Below are 20,516 nucleotides of genomic sequence, written 5' to 3' on the forward strand. Positions count from 1 at the left end.
TGCTCTTTCGTGTATATCCAACTCGTCTTTTTTGGCTCTCGTGCCTACTACATACTCAAGTTCCTTCATGCCTTCCTGTTTCAATAAGAACATGTACAACCAGGTAGCGATTTGTTGTGCCTACGTGACTTTTTTGTGCTGCTCAAAATTTAACAAACAACAGTTTATTTTTACGACTCTAAGTATTACTCTTTTGGATTTATTTTCAGAAGTTATTTCATATTGCTCAAGCCTAGTAGAACTGAGACTAAACTTGATCTTCGCAGATTTTTAGTCTAATAGTTATAGAAAATTTTCTGCCAATTTACCTAGAAAAACAAAATCATGTTTTTTGCCAACAATGTCCGGGAACTATGTTTCTATTTGTGTGCGCATGTGCTCAGTGGCTTCTTTACGCGCTATCCGTGCCGTCCACAAAAACCTATCCTAATCATCTCATCAATTTCCGTTTTTTTTTCTTTCGTTTTTCGCACCTCATGCTCATTCATTATCGGGCGAGAAAGAGATATTTTGTGGCCGGCGATTAAATGCGATTATCACTCCCCAGAGACCGCAAAAGTCGAGTAGTTTTCCCGTTAGGAGCACCAGACTCCCTCCCGGGGGCCGGCTGGCCACCGCCTCTTCTTTTTTGAGCAAACAATAGGAAGGAGGCCATGCTCCCACCCCTGGAGACCCTCCTGGACATTCAGTACGTAGTCCAACTAACGAGGTATCTGCCAACGACATCAGCATGAAAAATACTGTTTTGATATTCTTAGTTCTATTTTTTATTCACACGGTATTTAACTTTTTTCTTAGAAAACTGAAAACTGATTTTTTTTTTTGATATTGTACTTAAATGTTCTAGCAATCTTACTTTTAGTAGCACAATAAAAGTATATGTTAGTGTTTTAGAACTATTTTGATTTTTAACTGAAAATTATTAATCATAGTAAGAACAAGGTGAAAAACCAAAAATTAGATGAAAATTGTAAACTTGCACCATAGCCAATCACTTTTCAATAAATATTTAAGTCTAAGTTCAAATTCTAGACTGATGCGAAATCCCCAACACGAAGCAAACGCCAATGCGGATGTTCATCGAAACCTCAAATGGCTTGTAAATGTTCAACTTCTACAAACATCTCAAATCGTGTATGTTCATGCTCCCCACTCCCGTAAGTATCAATTACTCGTCTTCCTGCCTAACGTCCGTCCAGTTCCAGTTCAACATCTTCTTGTGGATGTCAAGCTTCTTCTTCGTGTGCCAATTCCTGTCGTTCCACGTGTCGACCGACTTGCTCGTCTTCCGGAGGATTCGGATGTCGTATGAATTGCCAGAATACGTGTGTAAATGCATGTAACAAACAATTCGCGTAAGAAATCTTATCTGCATCTTTTGGCATGAACACCCTTGAAACGCCTTTAAGATTCTCTAATGTCTAAAATTGTAATATTTTCAGGCCGACTTCATCCTCTTCAATTGTTCAAATTAAAAACCAACCATCTGTAATTCGAGCAGTCGCTGGAAAATCATGTCTTTCGGGTTGTAATTCACAGGTTTTATTTTGAATATGAAAATCATGCATATTAAAAGTATTTAGTGCTCAAACGTTTGTCAACAAAAACAGTACAGTTCGTCGCAATGTGCAAGCTCTTGTAATCGATCGTGCTCTCGAGTTTGTCAATCAAACCCTTCAGCAAGCTCTTCACAATCACAAACAACAACACAGACACCATTGAAGGTATAGTTTTAATTTTTTTGTTTTTTTTAATCAGTAATATATTTCAAAAGTTAATATTTAAATCTGATATTGCAAAGCTAACTATTTTCCAGGTGAGTATCAAAGTACTGGATGATGGAGCAAAATGCATGTCTACTTGCTCGGACACTTGCCGTTCTTCTTGCTCAAATAGAGTTTCCCAATCCACGTGCGATGCTACGTGCCAAAACACTTGCTCTTCGATGTGTCCATCTCAATCACCACAAGGATCACCACAATTACCAACTCAAACCACCACTACTAACGCACCGATTAAAATAAAAATCCAGGTTTTCCATTCATTTTTTCTATCAAAACAAATTATCTAATCAGGTTCAACAACAACAACCACAGCAATCTCCTCAAAACAGTCCTCAACAACAGGCGCAGCCACAAGCATCACAACCAATTGCACAAACTACTCAGACAATTCCTGCCTCAATTCCTCAAGCAGCGCCTCAGCAACAGGTGTGTTGGTTGAAAAAAAAAACTGCCAAGTGACTTTTTTTGCATATTAGTCATCGAGGTCATAAAAAAAACTACATTAAGAATGTTCGGAAAGTTCTTTTCCCGTATCTAAAACCAGAAGTGCCCATTTTGTATTGCAGGAGGACCGAAATCTGGGATATATTTCTTAATAAATCCGAATTTTTCACTGATTCCGAATATGTATTTTAAAAAGTCAAAAACATTTCACTGATTTCGTTACTCCACCTTTAATCCTAAAATTGTTTCAGTTTTTCTTTAAACGTTTGTAACATTATTATTAATTATTGAAGTAATTTCAGCCAAATTGCATGGCCCAGTGTCAAACTGGATGTGCAAATTCGTGTGCTCAACTTTCACCACAACCAACCGAAGGCTGCCCAACAAATTGTAGAAATACATGCAATGAAGTTTGTGCACCAACTGTGGCTTCACAACCAAGTACACAAGCCCCACAGTCATACCCAGTACTACTTGATCCCCAGCAAAGGTGAGTGAATATTATGTGAATACTTCAAAGTTAAACTCTTCAGATGTTCTTCGGAGTGTCAATCAGTTTGTCAGCTAGCCTGTGTAACTCAGAAATCAGCTCCTCCATCTAGTTGCCTTGACAAATGTTCTCCACAATGTGACTCTGCCTGTACAAGTCCTCAAGTGCAACGGAACTCTGCACAACTTTTCACACCTTCCGCCGATCAAGCACCTGCTTCATCTGCTCAACCAATAAAAATTAATATTTCGCTTGCTCCGTTGAAACCATCGGCTTCAACGTCATCTTCACCATCTCCTACCTCTCTTTAAAAAATTAAATTATTTATTTATTTAAATGTTCATCAATATTTATTGCCATGCTTGTTCCCGTTGTCTTTCAAATTTTCGACTAAAAACCAAATTAAAATATTTTATTTTCGAAAATATAATCCAATAAATACAAATATTACTGCGCTTAAGTACAATTGAAGCTTTTCAACTGAAAGGTTTTGAATAGATACTATTCAAAAAATTTTGTGAACGAGAAAAAGAAAACCCGAAATTGAAGCCAGAAACGTTACAAATTTAAAAATAATAAAACTAACAAGGAAACACCCGGTGTTGATTGGAGATTTTAATAGCAAAAAATGCAAATTTTTCAAACAGGTGGATTATTATCCGGCGGTGATAAGGCTCTTGGAGCTGGTGCTTTAACAAATTTGCCAACCGTCGAATTTTTGCTAGATTTCTTTGAAATGATAGATGTTGCAGAAGCTGTTGATGGTCGCGAGTCTGGTGCAGCTGTACTAATTGCAGAGACTGTGTGTATAGATGGAGAAGATCGAATGGATATTGATCTGAAAATTTATTTCCATTTAATTGAGTTTTAATTTTTGTCTTGCAATTTTTGATATTCTATTATATTACAAGGTTTAAAAATCCTGGTTACATTTTCAGGACTGTGGATCTTTGGTATTTGCAATGTTTTTAGATCTACGTAGTTTGTAAAGAAACTTACCGTCTAGATGTTGAAGAACTTGGTGACTTCTCCACACTAGCCTCGATCGATACGTTTGAATTTGTAGAGGGACCAGGCCGTTCTTCTGGAGGAAGTACAGCAGCAGCAACTACTTCCGGAGGAACAGCTTCTATTGGTTGTTCAATCTCAATAGCTGTAGACTCTGTTCTTCTGCCCGTACTTGGACCATTTCTAGCAGTAGATACTGAAACAGATAATATGATAAGTTAAAGTATTTAAAAGTTGAATAATTACCAGTACTGCTAACTGCTAAAGGTGTAATTTGATTATTGAATGCAGGACCATTGGATCGTTTGGGAGCACCCGTTCCATTACTCTCGGTTGCATTTGTGCGATGGTGGAGAACATTTCCATTGCCATTTGCTATGGCAGCTGAAAAATAAATACATTGAATTTGAATAACTTAAAATAAAATATACTCACTTCCATTTGTGAATGTCTCCTGCTCTTCTTGTCTCTTTAATTTTGCAGCTTCCATTCTTTTCTGGCGGCTCTTCTTTTTAGCCAACATTTTCCATTTTGTGATGGCTTTTGTGACTGTTTGAAATGTTCTGAAAATTTAAAGATTTGTGAGTATTATGCAAAATTGATCACTTACCTTGTGGATAATGGTTTTTCTAATACATATCTTGCTACATTTGTTCCAGCCAAACCATGTTCAATGACGTCAGCACCAATTTGTTCTTCGTAATCGGTAACACGAAGACCAAGTGGACTCTTGCTGATTAGCTAAAATTAGATTATAGGAGAAATTCAATTAGGAAAAACTTATAAAAACTCACAAAAAGAGCTAAAAATCCTGTGGTAGCTGAATATATTAAAATGGCAGCGGTACACTGTAATTGTACCCAAAGTAGTTCAAAACTCCAAGAATACAAAAGCCCCGATCGGTTATTTGTGGCACTTCCCTGAAAACAGAAATGTGCATTGTTAGTATATTTGATTAAAACAAACCAAATATTTATCTTCTTCACAGAATATACCTACTGCAATCATTCCCCATATGGAAGATGTCAGATGAATTGGAACAATTCCAACTGGGTCATCAATATGAAGACGATCCAAAAGTGGTAGAACAGCTATTGAAAATACAGATGATATTGATCCTATAACTAAAGCATGCCATGGACGGGATACTGCGCAAATGGCTGAAAATACAGAAATGGTTTTTTGTATTTAGAGGTTCTTCGCAAGCAATTCGGTTGTTTTGTCTGGTTTTACTTTTGTTCATGAGGAATCCGATAAAATGAAAGTACTGTGATATAAGACTTTACGTTGACATGCAAAAATGATTATATTTATATGCAATATCTTGCTATGCTTGCTAACTAACTCTAGGTGTATGTATGATACATTACGCTCAGTGGACCAAATTACTTCCTAATCCCGTTAAATTGTGTATCTTCAAACTGGCTTATCTTGAAAAATCCAAGTCTAAAAACATGTTTTATTGACGAAATGATTAAATGTACTTTTCATTGCAAAATATCAATTATTTGTTGAGCTACACAGAGTCAAACACATTTTACTAACAGCCACGAAATTTCTTGAAAACTTTTCTGTTTTATCAGTCATGGCCCAAAATTCATTAAATTTCGGAAGAAAGAGTTTGTAGAATAGACTGCAAAATATTTTGCAACAATTTATCAATTTTGAGTTTTTTGATATTTTTATGTTCAGCCAAGTTACAGACCGTTTTTCGAAAAAATCCAGTTTCATCCATAAAACTGTTCATATCCAACGTAAAAACTTGAAATTCGGACGAAACATCGTACTTTTTGGTGCTCTATCAGACTCCATCAAAATAATTTCAAAAATAAAGTACATCTCGAAAATCGTCCTCCGCTCCGGAAAATGAAATCGGACCTTTGCCTTTCGGAAAATGACAAAAAATTAAATTGGGATATTTGGGTCTAAAAATATGTTTTTAGAAAGCTGAGAACACGCTATTTACGAATTTCGTGTTCATTTGGGATGATTTATCTATTGAAAAGATTTGAAATTAAAGCATGAACCTATTTTCATTCTCACGTGACATTTTTATTTGCTTAAAAACCATTGAAACCCTGATCAAATCCCAGTCTTTTTAAGCGAAAAAGTGTCACGTGAGAATATAATTAGGTTCATGTTTTAATTTCAGGTCGTTTGAAACGAAAATTCATCAAAAATAAACATGGTAATCGTAAATAACGTGTTCTCTGCTTTCTAAAAACATTTTTTTCGACCCAAATATCCCAATTTCATTTTTTGTCATTTTCCGAAAGGCAAAAGTCCGATTTCATTTTTCGGAGCCGAGGACGATTTTGGAGATGTACGTTATTTTTTGAACTTGTTTGATGGAACCTGATAGAGCATTAAAAATTGCGATGTTTTGTCCAATTTTCAAGTTTTTGCGTTGGATATGAACATTTTATGGAAGAAACTGGATTTTTTCAAAAAACGGTCTGTAACTTGGCTGAACATGGAAATATCAAAAAACTTTAGATTGATAAAATGTTGCAAAATATTTTTCTGTTACTATTTTGCAAACTCTTTTTTCTGAAGTTTAATGGATGTTGAGTTATGACTGGTCGAGCAGAACAGTTCTCAAAAAAATCGGTGGATTTTGGTAAAATGTGTTCGAAGCTATGTAAATCAACAAATAATTGATATTTTGCAATTAAAAGTGATGCAAAAGAAAGTAGAAATTTTTCTAATTATTTTGTTAATTGAAAATATCTTTTCTAGAGGTGTACTTTTCAAGATACGCCAGTTTGAAGATACGCAATTTAACGAATTTAGCAAGACATTGCATTGTATATAATAATTTTTGCACTTCAACCGCACTTCAATAGAGCCTAACTTCTTTTTTTCATTCTATTGGATTTTTCATTCAAAAAGTTGTTTGCCCCTATTGTTTATAAAATTTAGTTGATCAATTAAACCTGTGATTGATACAATCGACGAAAGTATCCCATTAATTAGAAAGTTGACTTGTAATTTTTTAGTTTTCACAAAACTAATCGTAATTGCAGTGGCACCTCCTCCAATCGACGCCATAATTGTGGCAACAGCTGCTCGTGCTCCAAGTCTCCATCTTCCACCAGTTATTCCCCAAACTGATCCCGCATTTATACCAAACCATCCCCACCACAACAGGAATGTTCCTAGTAAAGCGTTTGTAGGACTACTCATTTGATGAACACTGTCTTCATTAAATCGATTTCTTCGTGGTTTTAGAAATACTGTGGCAATGAGTCCAATAATCCCTCCGACCAAATGAACGGCAGAGCAACCAGCAAAATCAACTACTCCTTTTTTGTAGAATACTCCTTCTTTGTCCCAAACCCAATGTGCAGGCAGGGCTTGGATTAAAATAACGATACAACCAAGAAGGATGTATGATTTCAGTTTTGCTCGTTCTGCTACTGCGCCTGTAAATAATTGAACATTAGAATGAGTGAAACATAGTTTCTTTTTATAATAAAATTTTTAAATACTATATATATAAAAAACTATATAAAAAATATATAAAATATATAAAATATAAAATATATAAATATATATATTTAAAAAACTTTTTATAATAAAAGATAATTTCAAAAAACTAAAATTACCAATTTTCCTAGATTTAACTGTTTTTATTCAGGTTCTATTCAAATATTTATTTGATAATACTCACCTGAAACAATTGTTGATGCAGTTGTAGCCAATGATAATTGAAACAAAAAACTTGCATATGACCATCCTTCTTGATTTATCGTCTCCCTTGTGCCATAATCTCTCGTTGGATCGTAGAAAAACTTTCCAAATCCAACATAAGGATTTCGCCATTCCGGAATATCACCGTATGAGAATCCGAAACCACATGACCAGTAGGAAAGCCCGCCAAATACAACATCCACCACGTTTTTAACCATTATATTCACTTCGTCTTTTGCTGATACACTTCCTGATTCCAATAGACCAAAACCTAGAAATAAAAGTTAACGTAAATACAGGTGATACTCTGAATGTTACCCGAGTGCATAGTGAAAATAATAAAACTGCTAGAGATGATCCATACTGCATCGTCTTGGTATAATTTGTCTACTTCAGGCGTGACGGAGCCTTCTGCGTAGTGATGGATTTCTGTAAATAGATATAATTAAGTGTAAAATATGTAAAATACAATTTCGAACTTTTTTGGTGAAATTCTTTCAATAAATCTATTTAAAAACTCTGCTTACCGTGAGGTTCAACTTTATACTGATGATCGGTTGAAATTTCAGAAGTAATAGAATCATAGACCTTCATAAAAGGTTCCAAATAAGTAAGTTTTAGTAAATTCTCCATACTTCCCTATAATTTTATTCTCTTTCTCTTTGCATTTCATAGCCCTCCAACAATTCGTAATCACATGTCAAACACATCAATCAGTCAGTCATTTGTTGTCTTTTTCTCTTTCAGACAAAAGTGTCCCTCACCTTCTTTCCGTAGAAAATGTTCCCATTTTCCCCGAAAAAAATTGGTCTGCTCTATATAGGTTGTCTTGTAAGTTCCAGACAAAACACATAGACACATACTTGAACAAAAACTTTAGGGGGACATTTCTTGAAGTAAAAAAATATCAAATAAATTTGAAATTGAAAACGGAATTAATATTTTCAGGTGCAAGGTGTACTTGCATGTTAAACTTTTTCGCAAATCAAGAAAACAAACTTTTGAAAATTCTAGAGTTTTGTATTTATAACAAAACGTAAGTGCATGTTTTAATTTCAATAACAGGTTCCCTGAATTCCCACATAAATTGAACCGTTCTTCATTTTTAGTCCATAAAAGAAATTTAACTTTCAAAAATTTTAACAAGACTAGTTATTTATAAGAACAAGATTTCGAGTTGATAAAATAACATTGAATATCTACCTAAACAATCGGTCTTTCTTGTTTTTTCCAAGAAGTCCTAAAGCTACAAGTTTCAAAAAAAATATAAAAACGAGGAAATGTGTAAAATTCTCGTGGGACTGTGTTTAATTGTTTTCTAAAAAGAATAAATTAAAAAAGTTTTGAAAAGAAAAAAGTCATTAAAAAAAGTCACTATTTTCTTGCAGGATCAACAACTTTCTGAAAAAATTTTATTTTTTTTGATACGGTTTATATTTGGGAATTCCAATTGAGAGATTGTAAAAATTTAATCATTTTCGTTTTCCCAGATATTAGTAAAATTCTCATTTCTTTTATTTATTTTTTTTTGCAAAATCAAGACAAAACACTTACGAACGATTTGCATAGCGGAAGCATTGAAGATAGATCCTTCCGGTCCTGCCATTATTCTTTTGACAATTTTTTTTCTCTTGTTCCGCCGTCACTCGATCATTGTTTTTTATATGCCGGATTACTGGAAGCTGGAAAAAAAAGTTAGGCGTTCTGGGATTGAGACACTGAAAATGAGACATGGAAAAATAGGAAAGGAGGAAGAAAAAACAAGAAAAGAAGCAAAACGGAGGTCATTTTCAGCTGTTTTTGGAGGAAGACGAAAACGATTTAGAGCAGCTGAACAAAAATGAATAGGAAACAGAAAGAACACGGTTTTGGAGGGGTTTTCAGAGAAGTGACACAAGATCAGTCAAAATAACTATTCATAGAGATTTTTTAAAAAATCCCAGGGAGTTACTTATTTGCAACACTGAAAAAAAAAAATCAAATACAAACACTTAACATGTAAAAAATATTTTTCAATTCTTCAAAAGCATTCAGAAAACCCCCCAAAATTAAAAAAGCAATAGATCAACCATTAGGAAAACAATAAATTATTGGCTACATAAAAGTGGGACTACGATTTTTTTTTTCGAGACTTCTTTCAACTGTGTGTTGTGACACAGATTTCTTATTCTGAATGAGAAGACAGCTTCTGAAAAAAGTGAGCCATATCGTACAATAAGTATGCATAAAATATTACAATGGGGCTTTTAAAAGATTCCAGACAGAAAACAATAAAAACAAAGAAATCTAGTTCCTGAATAGTTGGTGACTATATACTGTCGCTTTTTGTGAAGCGCAAACAAGGATACTGTTATGAACTATCAGAAACAAGCTAAATCTGAAGATATCATCGGAAAAAAAAAGATATCGATGGTCACTTTACAAATTTTTGGTTCCCGACAGAGACTTTTGAGTTCAAACTTTTATTTTTTGATGAATGCTCTAAACTGCTTTTTTAGTTGATTTTAGAAAAAAAACACACATTTTTTCTTCTCTTCCCTGTTGAGATTACAGAATAATCATAGATAACTTTTAAAAAAATAATTTGAAAAAAAAATAAAACACACCAATCTCTTTCCAGTCACCATGGGGTTTGGTTTTGAGCTCTAAGCTCAAAGTACTAGAAAATAGGAAAACAGAAAAAAAGGCGAGGGAGTTTTGCAAGAGGGTGGTGTCAAATTTGAGAATATCGTCATCTTTTTTGTTTCAAAATGAATAGACTTCCAAAATTATAATTAATATTTGTTTGACTACAAAAAATACAATCTCAAACAAAAACTAAGTTGAGATGTGGAATTTTTGAGCTTTTTTAAGTTGGAATTAAATCAAGCAACGTTCTTTTGTGCTCTCTATTGTCAGTTTGAATACACTTTTTTCCATTCCGAAAATCAAAAATAAAAAGGTTATTCCATGTATTCAGGAGATGTTGGTCGAGCGTGGATAACGAGATTTTCGGACAAGAATTTTCGAGCAAGAATACGAAGGTGTGGTAGATTGAAAAGAAGCAGAGAACTAAAAATGAGAGGGAGTTGACCACAAAAAATGGGGGAATTCGTATATTAAAAATATATAATTTTTGGTAGGTTTTTGTAGGTCGAATTCAAAAAATGTTTATAGTCAGAAGCCCTCTTCTTCGTGGTTTTTGATGGTTTAAGGTTGAAATAATTTAGCTTTAAAACGTTTTAGCAGCTTAAAAATTAAAAAGTTGATGGAAATCAACCTAGATAAAACGCAAGAATAAAGAATTTGAAATGAAAAAAAATGAATAAGATTAAAATTGAATTTTGAAAGAGTGGGTGTAATTTATATAATTTTCTGGTTCAGAATCAGATTGAAAATTTGAATAATGACATCAATAAAATACTCAAAAATCGGAAAGCAGCTGCAATAGGCGTTGTTTAATTGTTATTGCTAATTTCAGCCAAAAATTAGTTCAAATTTAGAAAAATGTGTTCGTAGACACATCTTTTGTTTTTTAAATCGATTTAAAACATTTTCCTGAAATAAAATAGTCTTCCAACTTTGGAATAAGAAATCAGTCAGGGATATACTACTTTAACTGACGGTATACAATTATCTGTTTGATTTTGTTGAAAAATTCAGAAAAAAACACCTTCATGCTTCAAATAGTTTAATGCATATAAGATTTTGATTTTAAAAAAATGTTTTTAGAATGTTGAAAAAGCTTGGAAAAAATTCTCGAAAAGTTTTGTGAGAGATAAATACAGCCCTTGAATTGAGTGGCAAATTGCAGCTGCATGCAAACTTTAACTTTTTCATATCGATTAGGTAAAGCACTAAGAAAATCTGCTCAAGTTCTCACAGCACCTTGAATGTACTCAATTTGGAAATTGAAAAGAAATATATCAGAACAAAAGATAATTTTGGTTTTGTGGTGTGGACAGCTCATGTGAAAAAGTAAAGAAAAAAGGGTGGGTGAGAAATATTATGAAATTGATCGAGAAAAGGTAATGCCCAGTTGAGATACTTTTGGGTTTCGTTTCCTGGTGGTTTTTAGAATTTCGAAATAAAGCTTTTTTTTAACTTTTGGGTCTAACTGCCAAATTTTAATCATAGATATTGATATCAAAAACCTCGAAGGTGGAGCATACCAATTGAGGTTTTGTTTTAAAATAATCTCAATACTATTAAATGATGGAATACAATAAAAACTTGAAAAATATCATTAGTTGAATGTCCTTCAAAGCGAGATTTTCAGACCAATCAGCGTTTTGTTCCGCTTTGTTAAACTCAAGAAACTCGCGTTTTTTTTAAATTTGAATGTTTCGAGAAAATAGTGAGAATTGCTAAAAATAGGACTGAAATCGTTTTGTCTCAAATACCTCACTGAATATAATATCTTTATCAAATAGTAGTATTAGCCTTATAATTTACGTCATCACTTTTGACGTATTTCCCTCCAAAATATTACTTCAAAAGTCATCAATCTCTAACCACCCTACCCTTTTTCAGTTTTTAATTTCCCCCAACTTTTCTGCAAAATTGTCGAGATCCAAATGCTCAAAAGTTCTCTCACAAAACTAAAAGGAAATTGATTGAAATTTGCGAAAACTCTGAAGACAGCTAATAAAAAGCCAACTTTTTTTGAAAAACGAGTGTGAATGGGGTGTCGTCGTCAAAGTGTCAACACGATGGATGTGCTTTTCAAGTTAAAAGAAAACGGGAACAAAATTTATGGGAACCTAAAAGAAATGACAGTGAATGTGCCAGAACGTTTTTTTTTTTGGAAAATTACAATCAATTAGAATGAAGGTTCCAAGAAAACATATTTTCATGATCAAAGAGATCAATAATTTTATCGGGGGAAAATACTAAAAAAAAGAGTTCACAGAACTTTTTTCGTCTAAAAGTTAATCTTTTGTAAAGCTTGAAAGTTTTGACTTCCGGTCTTGAATTTTCTTTTCTTTGGACTTCCTTTTTTATTAAGTTTTTTTCCTGGAAAAACTGCATTTCGTACGAACACCTTTCCATCTGGAACCATTCTCCAACATCGGCGAATTTCAAATTCAGAGAATTCGAACAATGAAAATAATGAAAAAAGTGAATGAAAACAGAGCAATTTCACATAAGAGTTTAGAATTGTAGTTTTGAAAATTTTTTTAATCCGGCACATCAAAGAATATTTTGTAGTTGAAAAGATTCACTGAATTTTATTGATGCAGAGCAAAAGTTTTGTTTTCAAGATTTCATCTTTTAATGAACAAACTGCTTGATCATTTCTAGGGATTTATTGTAGTTTCGTTTGGAAATCAACAAAATGTTTATGAAGTGGAAAACTAGTGAAACTTGAAGCTCAAAGTTGAAACCATTTAAATACAATTTTGAGCAAACCCCAAACAAAACAAGTACAAATGTTCGCAAAAAAGAGAATATAGTTGTTTTTGGTTGTTAGGTAATAGTTTATTCGCTCAGCCGTTTTTGGGTGAATGGACTGAGCGGAAGTGTTTGCGAGGAGAGCTTCCACCCTCTTTTCCTCAATTATACAAACATTTTATGTGTGTGGGAAGAAAATGGGAGAGAAATAGAAGAAGTTGAGGGAAAAGTTCGTTTTTTCGAGAATTCATCAGTAAATGAAAAAGTGTTGAGCAAGTGTATGAATCATGCTGAAATCGAATTTGACGTATTTTGGTGGGAAATCTAGTCTAGAATTATATTTTTCAAATTTTTCAAAAAATTATTCATCTTTAGACTATTTTAAGTTGCATGATTTTTGTTGCACTAGCCTAAAATATACCTCATGATAAAAACAAGAGCAGACGTAGAAAACACAAAACAAAATGAAAATGTTCCGTTTTTTATTTTGATTTCTTGTTTTTTCTTTGTTTTTTGCTTGCTTCGAAACGTTCATTTCGTCATTTTCTACCCGTTACCATAGAAATCACTATTTCGTTTTTGAAAAATCGGGAATGACTACAAAATGGAAAAAAGAGCATTTGGTATTTAGAATGACATATTTTTTGAAGTGTTAGATTATAGAAAAAGTTAATGCATATAATGCATATTAGGCATAAAAAATAATAAACTTTTTAATGGCACCAATTTTTTTTTCAAAAAATTATAGTTTGGTTCAGAAGTTGGTAATTTTAACTAATTTTGGTCCCACTTTTGCCAGTAGCTCACAAAAGTTCAAAAATAAAACTTGAAAAGTTTGACTTAAAGTTTGGCAAGATTTGAATCAAGCTGATACACTTGGGCGAAACCAAACCAAGATTTCCCAACCTTTGCCAATTTCTGAACCAATTTAATTTTTTGGGCCAAACATGTGCAAATGCTGAGTAACGGAATTTTCTTTTGCGAAATGTATACAGTTCAAACAAGGAATCAATTTAAAATATTTGAAAAGAAACCAAGACATCCACAAAGGGGATTTTGATGTGAAAATAATAATGGGAATATGGGAAACCCTTGCAATCTTCTTAATATCAAACTAATCGGATATTAGAATTTTATTGTTAGAACTTGTGGGAATCTTCAAATTTTTTATATTGACTCGTATGATTTTAATGGTTATCTAAAACATATATGCTGGCGACGGCAATTGAACTATAAGTGGGTTTTCATTGAAAATAACTAATGATATTTAAAAAGCCGGATTAAATAAGCTTCTAAAACTAAAAAAACGAAAAAAAAAATTTTAATTCTAAAACCACCCATATAACCACTTAAACCTTTGAAAAAGTTCACTTTCTGAAAACAAAGACGAGAAAATTAGTGGGTTTTGTCAATTCAATCGAGATGGATGAATCGTGGAGAGGTTTTTGAGAACTTTGGTTATTATTATGGATAAACGTTTTATGGATACCTTTCTTTTTTTCAAAGAAAACCAAAAATAAAAGAAAATAAAAACAGAAAGCAATGGTGCTCAGAGTGTCTTGATTGGCAGATGTAATTGAAGGAAAAAAATTGGAGAGAGTTTGGAAGATATGGAGACGCAGATATAACTCTCAATACCTGAGCGTTGTAGGCAGGTTTTCTTGAAAAGAAATGAGACACTGCGGTTTCTGATATTCAGCTGAGTAACAAATGACAAGGTAGGTGTGGAGATGTTTTCTGATTTACGTAAAGCATTGAGACCAAAAATTGTAGACTGCAAAAGTATTATACAAGATTTTCTTGAAAGAAAACTGATTACCCGAGAGTTTTAGACAACATCTGCTTGCAAGAACACAGTAAATAAAATTTAAAAAAATTATAGTTAACTTGAAGGTTTGATTGATACTCAAAGGCTACTCGAAGTCTTACAACATCTAGATTCGGAGAAATCACCAAGAGATATGAGACTAGAACAGGAACCTGAAATTAAATTTACAGTTTAAATAATCAAAAACAACAGATTCAGGTTTTTTATCTATATTTTGAATTTTATAAGTAAATTAAGCTGAGTGCCTATTTCAGATTGAACTTAAAGCACAAGGAAGAGGTCTCCCGAAAAATCAATATAAAATTAAGATACAAAGATCTCTGATTTGATAGAATATTATATTTTCAAGAGCACTTTTGATAGCGCATATCAAATGTATTTCTCTAAACTTACACAATTGGATTGTGTTTTTAAGAACGAATAATCAAAAATATCGAACATTTCGTGTAATTGTGTTTTCCTATGTAAGTAGGCAGTTTATCAGCTTAACAATATCTGTTTAGCAAAGTGGAAGTGGCACCTAAATTTTTCTTAGTAGGCGATCAAGCAGCAGATCGTTGAACAGATTAGAAAACAAATTTTTATAGACTATGTAAATTAATTAGCATAAATTATTTTTAAAACATCCACGAGGCTGAAAGTGAACCCCTTCTTTTTTTAGTTTATGAGGTCCATTTATGCCGGCGAGATTTAGATTGTTAAAGAAGTAGGATTAGCCAGTTGAATATAGAATATTAGAAAAGCTTTTCTGTGATTACAAGTGCCTAATCCTCAAAAGGGAAGAAATGGAGAGGTGGCTCCCAAAGGACAAATAAAATCTTGACGAAAGAAAAAAGTTCTAAGGATGAGGTGAGAAAATAGGAAGCAAAGGAAACGATCAAAAACTAGAAGAGGAAGGAATATTTGAAAAGTGGATGAAAATATTAGACGAGATACCAGAATAGATAACGGATGTAGGTGAAAAAGAATATTAGATGACCACACAGTTATTGAAAGTTGACGTACATGAGCACTGAGTGCACATTGGAGTATAATTGGTTCATTGGGAGGAGGTTTTAGGAAACATTTAAATTTCAGTTAATCAGCAATGTTGGACATAAATTTTGCAAGCGTATTTTCAACATTCTATTTTAAATTTGAATTTAAATTTTAAATGTGAATCCTATAAAAAATGTGTATACATAAAATCAGCACATGGTTAACATAACAAACTTCACTGTACACCTCATAGATTAGATTTTCTGTCAAAAGTTTAATAAATTTGAGCTTTTCGGGGAATTCCCGCACCGAAGTTTTCAAACGAATATTAACGTTATATGTTGAAACAAAATAATTCTGCAGTGTAAATGCCCGAAGCGCCTGAAGATGTTTTGAAAAAATAGAAACTGGGTGGTGATGGGTAACATCTACATATCGGACAAGGACGTAGCTGTTTGCTGAACAAAAATGTGTGATGAGTCTAAAGTTTAGCCGGATGGAGGGTGTCCGGAACTCGTTTTGTGTCGTTTCATCTTTTTCCTGAATGTTTTTTTTCCAAAACTGACGACAACATTTCGAGTTTTCTTTTACGATTTGAAAGAAATGATGCTTCTGGGACGTGTTTTAGAGGTAATTTTTTTAAAACAAGTATACAGAAAAAGAAACAAACAGAAATACGGGGGTTCTATATGGGAGTTCTACAGAATACCAATCTACTGACGCCTTCCATACACTCTGATGGACAGTGCTGCAAGGTCCTTAAGATTAACACACCGAAAACGATGATAAAAGTGTTTTAAGTTTTTTCAAATCACACAAAAGGTTAAGCGTGAAAACGAGTTTTTTTAACAACCAGAAAAACCCGACCAGAAAAAGTATTCCCAAACCCTTTTCTGTTCATTTCAACTTCTTATTCAATAGTTTGATTCACGTGCCAGTTTTACAAAAATTCTAATGCAACCGGACAACTACTTCATCCTTGCTCAGGTAATCGATTTCATTTTAAGACCTTTATTTCAACTTCAGATTTATTGTTTGCTCTTGCTAATAATCTGCCCCTCGTGGATTTTGTGTACGGGAAAGAAAAAAGTTAATCCTTCTTCTACTTCTTCGGTCAGTGCTCAGCAATCTGGTAGAAGTCAAAAAAAAAAGATCCCTTGAACCAATGTCAGCAATTGTAAGACAATATTGAATTTCACTAGTAGTATCTTAGAAGAAAATTGTAGAAACCAATCACTGAACCATCTGCAAGTGTCATGGGTCAAGTTAAAAATGATGTAAAGAAGGAAGAACCAAAAAATGAAGAAAAAAAACCAGGCGATGAAAATAAAAATCCTGCTGCAGTCGGCGCTGAAGGAGCTGGAGCCGCTGAGAAACCGCAGGACAAATCACAGAAACCGTTCCCAGAGATTAAGGTTTGTTTATTAAACTTTGATAATTAATATATGCCAGACCATTTAGGGTATATAAAATCTGCAATTTAATTTTTTTCAGATGCCAACGGAGAGTATGAAAAAGAAGAAGAATACTGATAATGAGATTGACAAAAGGAAGAAAATGAAGACTGGTTTCTACCAAGAAAAGTCGGATGAAGATGATACATTGGAGAAAATTGAAAGTCTTAAAGTTGAGCAATCTGATAAGACCAAGAAATCGCAGAAAAAGAAATTGACATTGGAAAATGGGGAAAAGAAGGTTTAATGGATTTATAACATTCTGAATAAAGTTTGTCTCTGGTGTTAAAATGTTTGTTTTTTATAATTTTCATAGTTTTTCTAAAGTTCCATAACATTGCAACTTTTGGAGAAACTGAAAAAAATGGATCTAGAAAAGATGAGAAGGTTTACTTGACCAGGGGAATGGTCAATTTGCAGTTTTTCTAATATTCACAATGTTTTCTAGGAAGTTAATGCAACTGAAAAATGCCTATATACACGTTCAGTTAAAGATCAGTATTTTTCAATATGTCCAGTAGACCAGGTTTACTTTATTGTTTCATTTCCTGTCTGGGTTCTGCTTATATCACTGATCTATTCTGGACTGGTTTCATCCTGTTGCATCACTTGCGTAACATCCTTTGTTGCGTGAATGTCCATTTTTTCTCAAGGAAGTGTTTTTCCGATTCAAGACTTCATGATTATTGATGATGTATTTCTGATCATTTTAACATTAGAATAAAACAAAAGCCAACGGCAGATAACTTGACAGTCCTTCTTTGCTTTTGGAATTTGCAAAACTGGACTATGAAGGGCATTTAGAGCTTTCACTTACGACTAATCACGATATTACAGCAAGGGAAACCGCGCAGGCGTATGAAGCGTATGAAGTATAAGGTGTATGAAGCTATTTGTATCAATCAACCAATCTACAAACAGTCAAATATGTATCTAGACACTTACAGTTCATTAATTCATTTGGTGTTAACCATATATGAAATAAATGTTATTTTCCCTAATACGTGTCAAACTAAACCATGTATGAAAGCATCCAGCTTTTGCTCGCTAATATATTTTCTCGAGCCTTGCAGAAACTATCGCATGCTATAGAATAGTATCTACAATAGTATTGCACTTTTTTATGAAAATTCCAGCAACAACTTGATTTGATTTTTTGAAAATCGTTGATCTATATATTCAAACAACCGATCTACAATCACTGTTGGCATTGAATGATATTTGTTCCTTTCCTCGTAACAGTCGTCGAACACTCGGATCTCCTTCCACCAATTTTATAGACAACAAGCAGATGATGTGTTTATATTGACCATATTAAGTGTGACAGAGAGAGAAAAAAGAAAAGAAGATGTTTCTAGATTGAATGGAGGGATGACAGATGAGGAAAAGGATAAGCAGCGAAAAGACAGAGAGATGCAACTAGTGTGTTTCATACCACTGGCAAAAACTGTTAGATGCCTTATTTAGTGTGTGTAATTGTGTGTCTTTGAATTTTTGAAGTGAATCCAGCATGTTCCACACGGTTTCCCGATACTTATTTTTATACATACTCATTTCTAAATCCTTGCTTTCCTTTAATAATCTTTGCTGCGAATGCTCTTCGGCAACTGGCCGACTGCCAAGATCCCGAGTATTGAGACAACACAATCAAAATCGATAAATTGAAAAATACTCCAGAAGTGATATTTTCAATATTTTCTGTAATGTTTTAATTAATTAATAATTTGACATATTTTGCATTTCTGTCTTTTCACAAAAACTTTATTTGTTGCTGAAAAATTGCAATTCTAGGTTTTCAATGGTTTTGGCCTTTTCTGATATTTAGTTAGATTTGAGAACTATTGAAATCTGTGATAGAAGCTTTACGCATCTTACTGTTAGTTGTTAGTTGTTTTCTTAATTTTTTAAAGTTTAGTATTAAAAGCTATAATTGTTATACTATGTTTCATATTCTTGCCTACTTCTTGCCAATTCGCTTTTCCTATTTTCTCGAAGTCCATTCCACATATTTTTCAAAAACATATTGACTACTTATTTGATAGAAATATTTCGTATTGCAACCCCAAACTCTTCTCTATCAACATGACAATGTAAAATCAAACTAGATGTATTGCCTATCTGTAAGAACCTGGTCAGTTTTTGTGTTTTGATGTATCGCCACTAAAATCAGTACCTGTTGTTGGTGGATCATTGAAAAAAAAGGCAAAAGCCTGTTGTATTACGCAATGAAAAATATCGTATTCTTCATCAAGGTCGTCTAGATATTTTCCATTCAGGGAGACAATCACCCACAAGAAACCTTATTTGTTGTTTGTATGTGAATGCCATCAATAATGGCAACCTAGACTGGTTCATCTGTTCTTTAAGTTAACATTCATCATCATCCCCTTACTGTTGGATCATTAATTGTATCCAAATGCCAATGCTTCTCCTATATTCATCTGATAATCCAACCGCGTTGACGCTTCTTATCTTTTCTCAAAATCTTTGATTCTAAAGGCAATTTTTGTTCTTTTTTCAGCATTACAAAATTTTTAGTTTGCTAACTTAAATTCTCCAGATAAAGCTCTGAAGTTTTACTTGAAAATATTGAATTTTGCAGTTATTTTTTAACCATAATCATACAAATCTTACTATTAATATTTGCTATACTTTAGTTTTGTGCAACTATGAATAATCTTGACGTTTTCTATTAATCTATTCACACTTTCTCCGTCTATCTTAATAGAAAATCTCATCGGAAAAGTTGTTTCACTTATGAAACTTACAAATTAGCCAACATTTGTTGAAACAAGCGTATTCAAACTAATTTCATATTCTAATTCAAAAAAATATTGTCACACTCAAACTAATTGGAAAGCCCAAACTATCAATAAATGGCCGGTTTTTCCCTCAAAGTTTCAAAATTTTTAAATTTTCAGGAAATTAAGGTAGATTTAAATGCTCAGCATTTGATTTCGTCAAACGTTTAATTTATTATTTTTTTAGGGTTTGGAATTGATTTTTTTTGGAAGTAGTAGAACAATCTTCCTGAATTGGCTGAAAGTTTGAAGCCCTAGAAGTTTTCTATTAACTAACAAAATAAAAATCTTTGACTCATACATACTCAGTAAATTGTTGAACAATGTACAAGGCAGTGGTACCTCTTAATTAATAAATTCTGGATTGGAAAGTTGATTAGTGTCACATCCAACTAGACATTCTCTAAAGTTTTTTTTTCGATTTTCACTTTCGCTGTTTTTCTGCATTGGAGTACATATGTATCCAATAGAAGTGCAAGTTTTTGTCTTTTTTCTCTTTTATATAGCCTTCAAACTGAACGGGTTTTAGTGCCTTTGTAGGCTTGTCTGTACCTCCATGAATTGAAACAAAATAAAACTCTCTTTTTTTATATGATAAGCTTGTCTTTTTCTTCCTCTCAACACCAATCTGTGAAAGAGGCGCATATTTTCTATTCTGAAAAG

General features: G+C 33.1%; 2 protein-coding genes and 1 pseudogene across 6 annotated transcripts; 2 read left to right on the plus strand and 1 right to left on the minus strand.

Moving 5' to 3' along the window:
* Nucleotides 1-694: 694 nt before the first annotated feature.
* On the plus strand, nt 695-3,168 carry M195.2 (the record flags this gene model as incomplete). 4 transcript variants are annotated; one of them, NM_001276735.4, is made up of 9 exons in its annotated part: nt 695-778; nt 1,033-1,157; nt 1,206-1,355; nt 1,443-1,539; nt 1,584-1,724; nt 1,817-2,032; nt 2,076-2,210; nt 2,531-2,718; nt 2,762-3,168. In NM_001276735.4, the coding sequence occupies 9 exons, from the start codon at nt 731-733 to the stop codon at nt 3,027-3,029; spliced, it is 1,368 nt and encodes a 455-aa protein (NP_001263664.1). The 4 variants fall into 4 exon arrangements, with proteins under 4 accessions (NP_001263664.1, NP_495760.2, NP_001382718.1 ...); NM_063359.6 differs by lacking the exon at nt 695-778 and having other exon boundaries at nt 1,093-1,157; nt 2,762-3,125; NM_001395803.1 differs by lacking the exons at nt 695-778; nt 1,033-1,157; nt 1,206-1,355 and having other exon boundaries at nt 1,431-1,539; nt 2,762-3,157.
* amt-3 (Putative ammonium transporter 3) lies at nt 3,114-9,101 on the minus strand. The gene is made up of 11 exons (NM_063360.7): nt 8,974-9,101; nt 7,738-7,848; nt 7,400-7,690; nt 6,663-7,151; nt 4,693-4,886; nt 4,521-4,646; nt 4,337-4,467; nt 4,162-4,289; nt 3,973-4,110; nt 3,718-3,922; nt 3,114-3,556 (listed from the first exon to the last, which is right to left on the minus strand). Exons 1-11 carry the CDS (start codon nt 9,023-9,025, stop codon nt 3,358-3,360), a joined length of 2,064 nt encoding a protein of 687 aa, NP_495761.2. The 5' UTR covers nt 9,026-9,101; the 3' UTR covers nt 3,114-3,357.
* A 7,451-nt stretch (nt 9,102-16,552) lies between these two features.
* Nucleotides 16,553-17,301, plus strand: M195.4 (annotated as a pseudogene). The gene is made up of 4 exons: nt 16,553-16,585; nt 16,625-16,775; nt 16,825-17,013; nt 17,093-17,301. Coding segments are annotated over exons 1-4 (582 nt in total).
* Nucleotides 17,302-20,516: the final 3,215 nt, after the last annotated feature.

The sequence above is a fragment of the Caenorhabditis elegans genome, chromosome II (assembly GCF_000002985.6).
Source record: "Caenorhabditis elegans chromosome II".
NCBI lineage: Eukaryota > Metazoa > Nematoda > Chromadorea > Rhabditida > Rhabditidae > Caenorhabditis > Caenorhabditis elegans.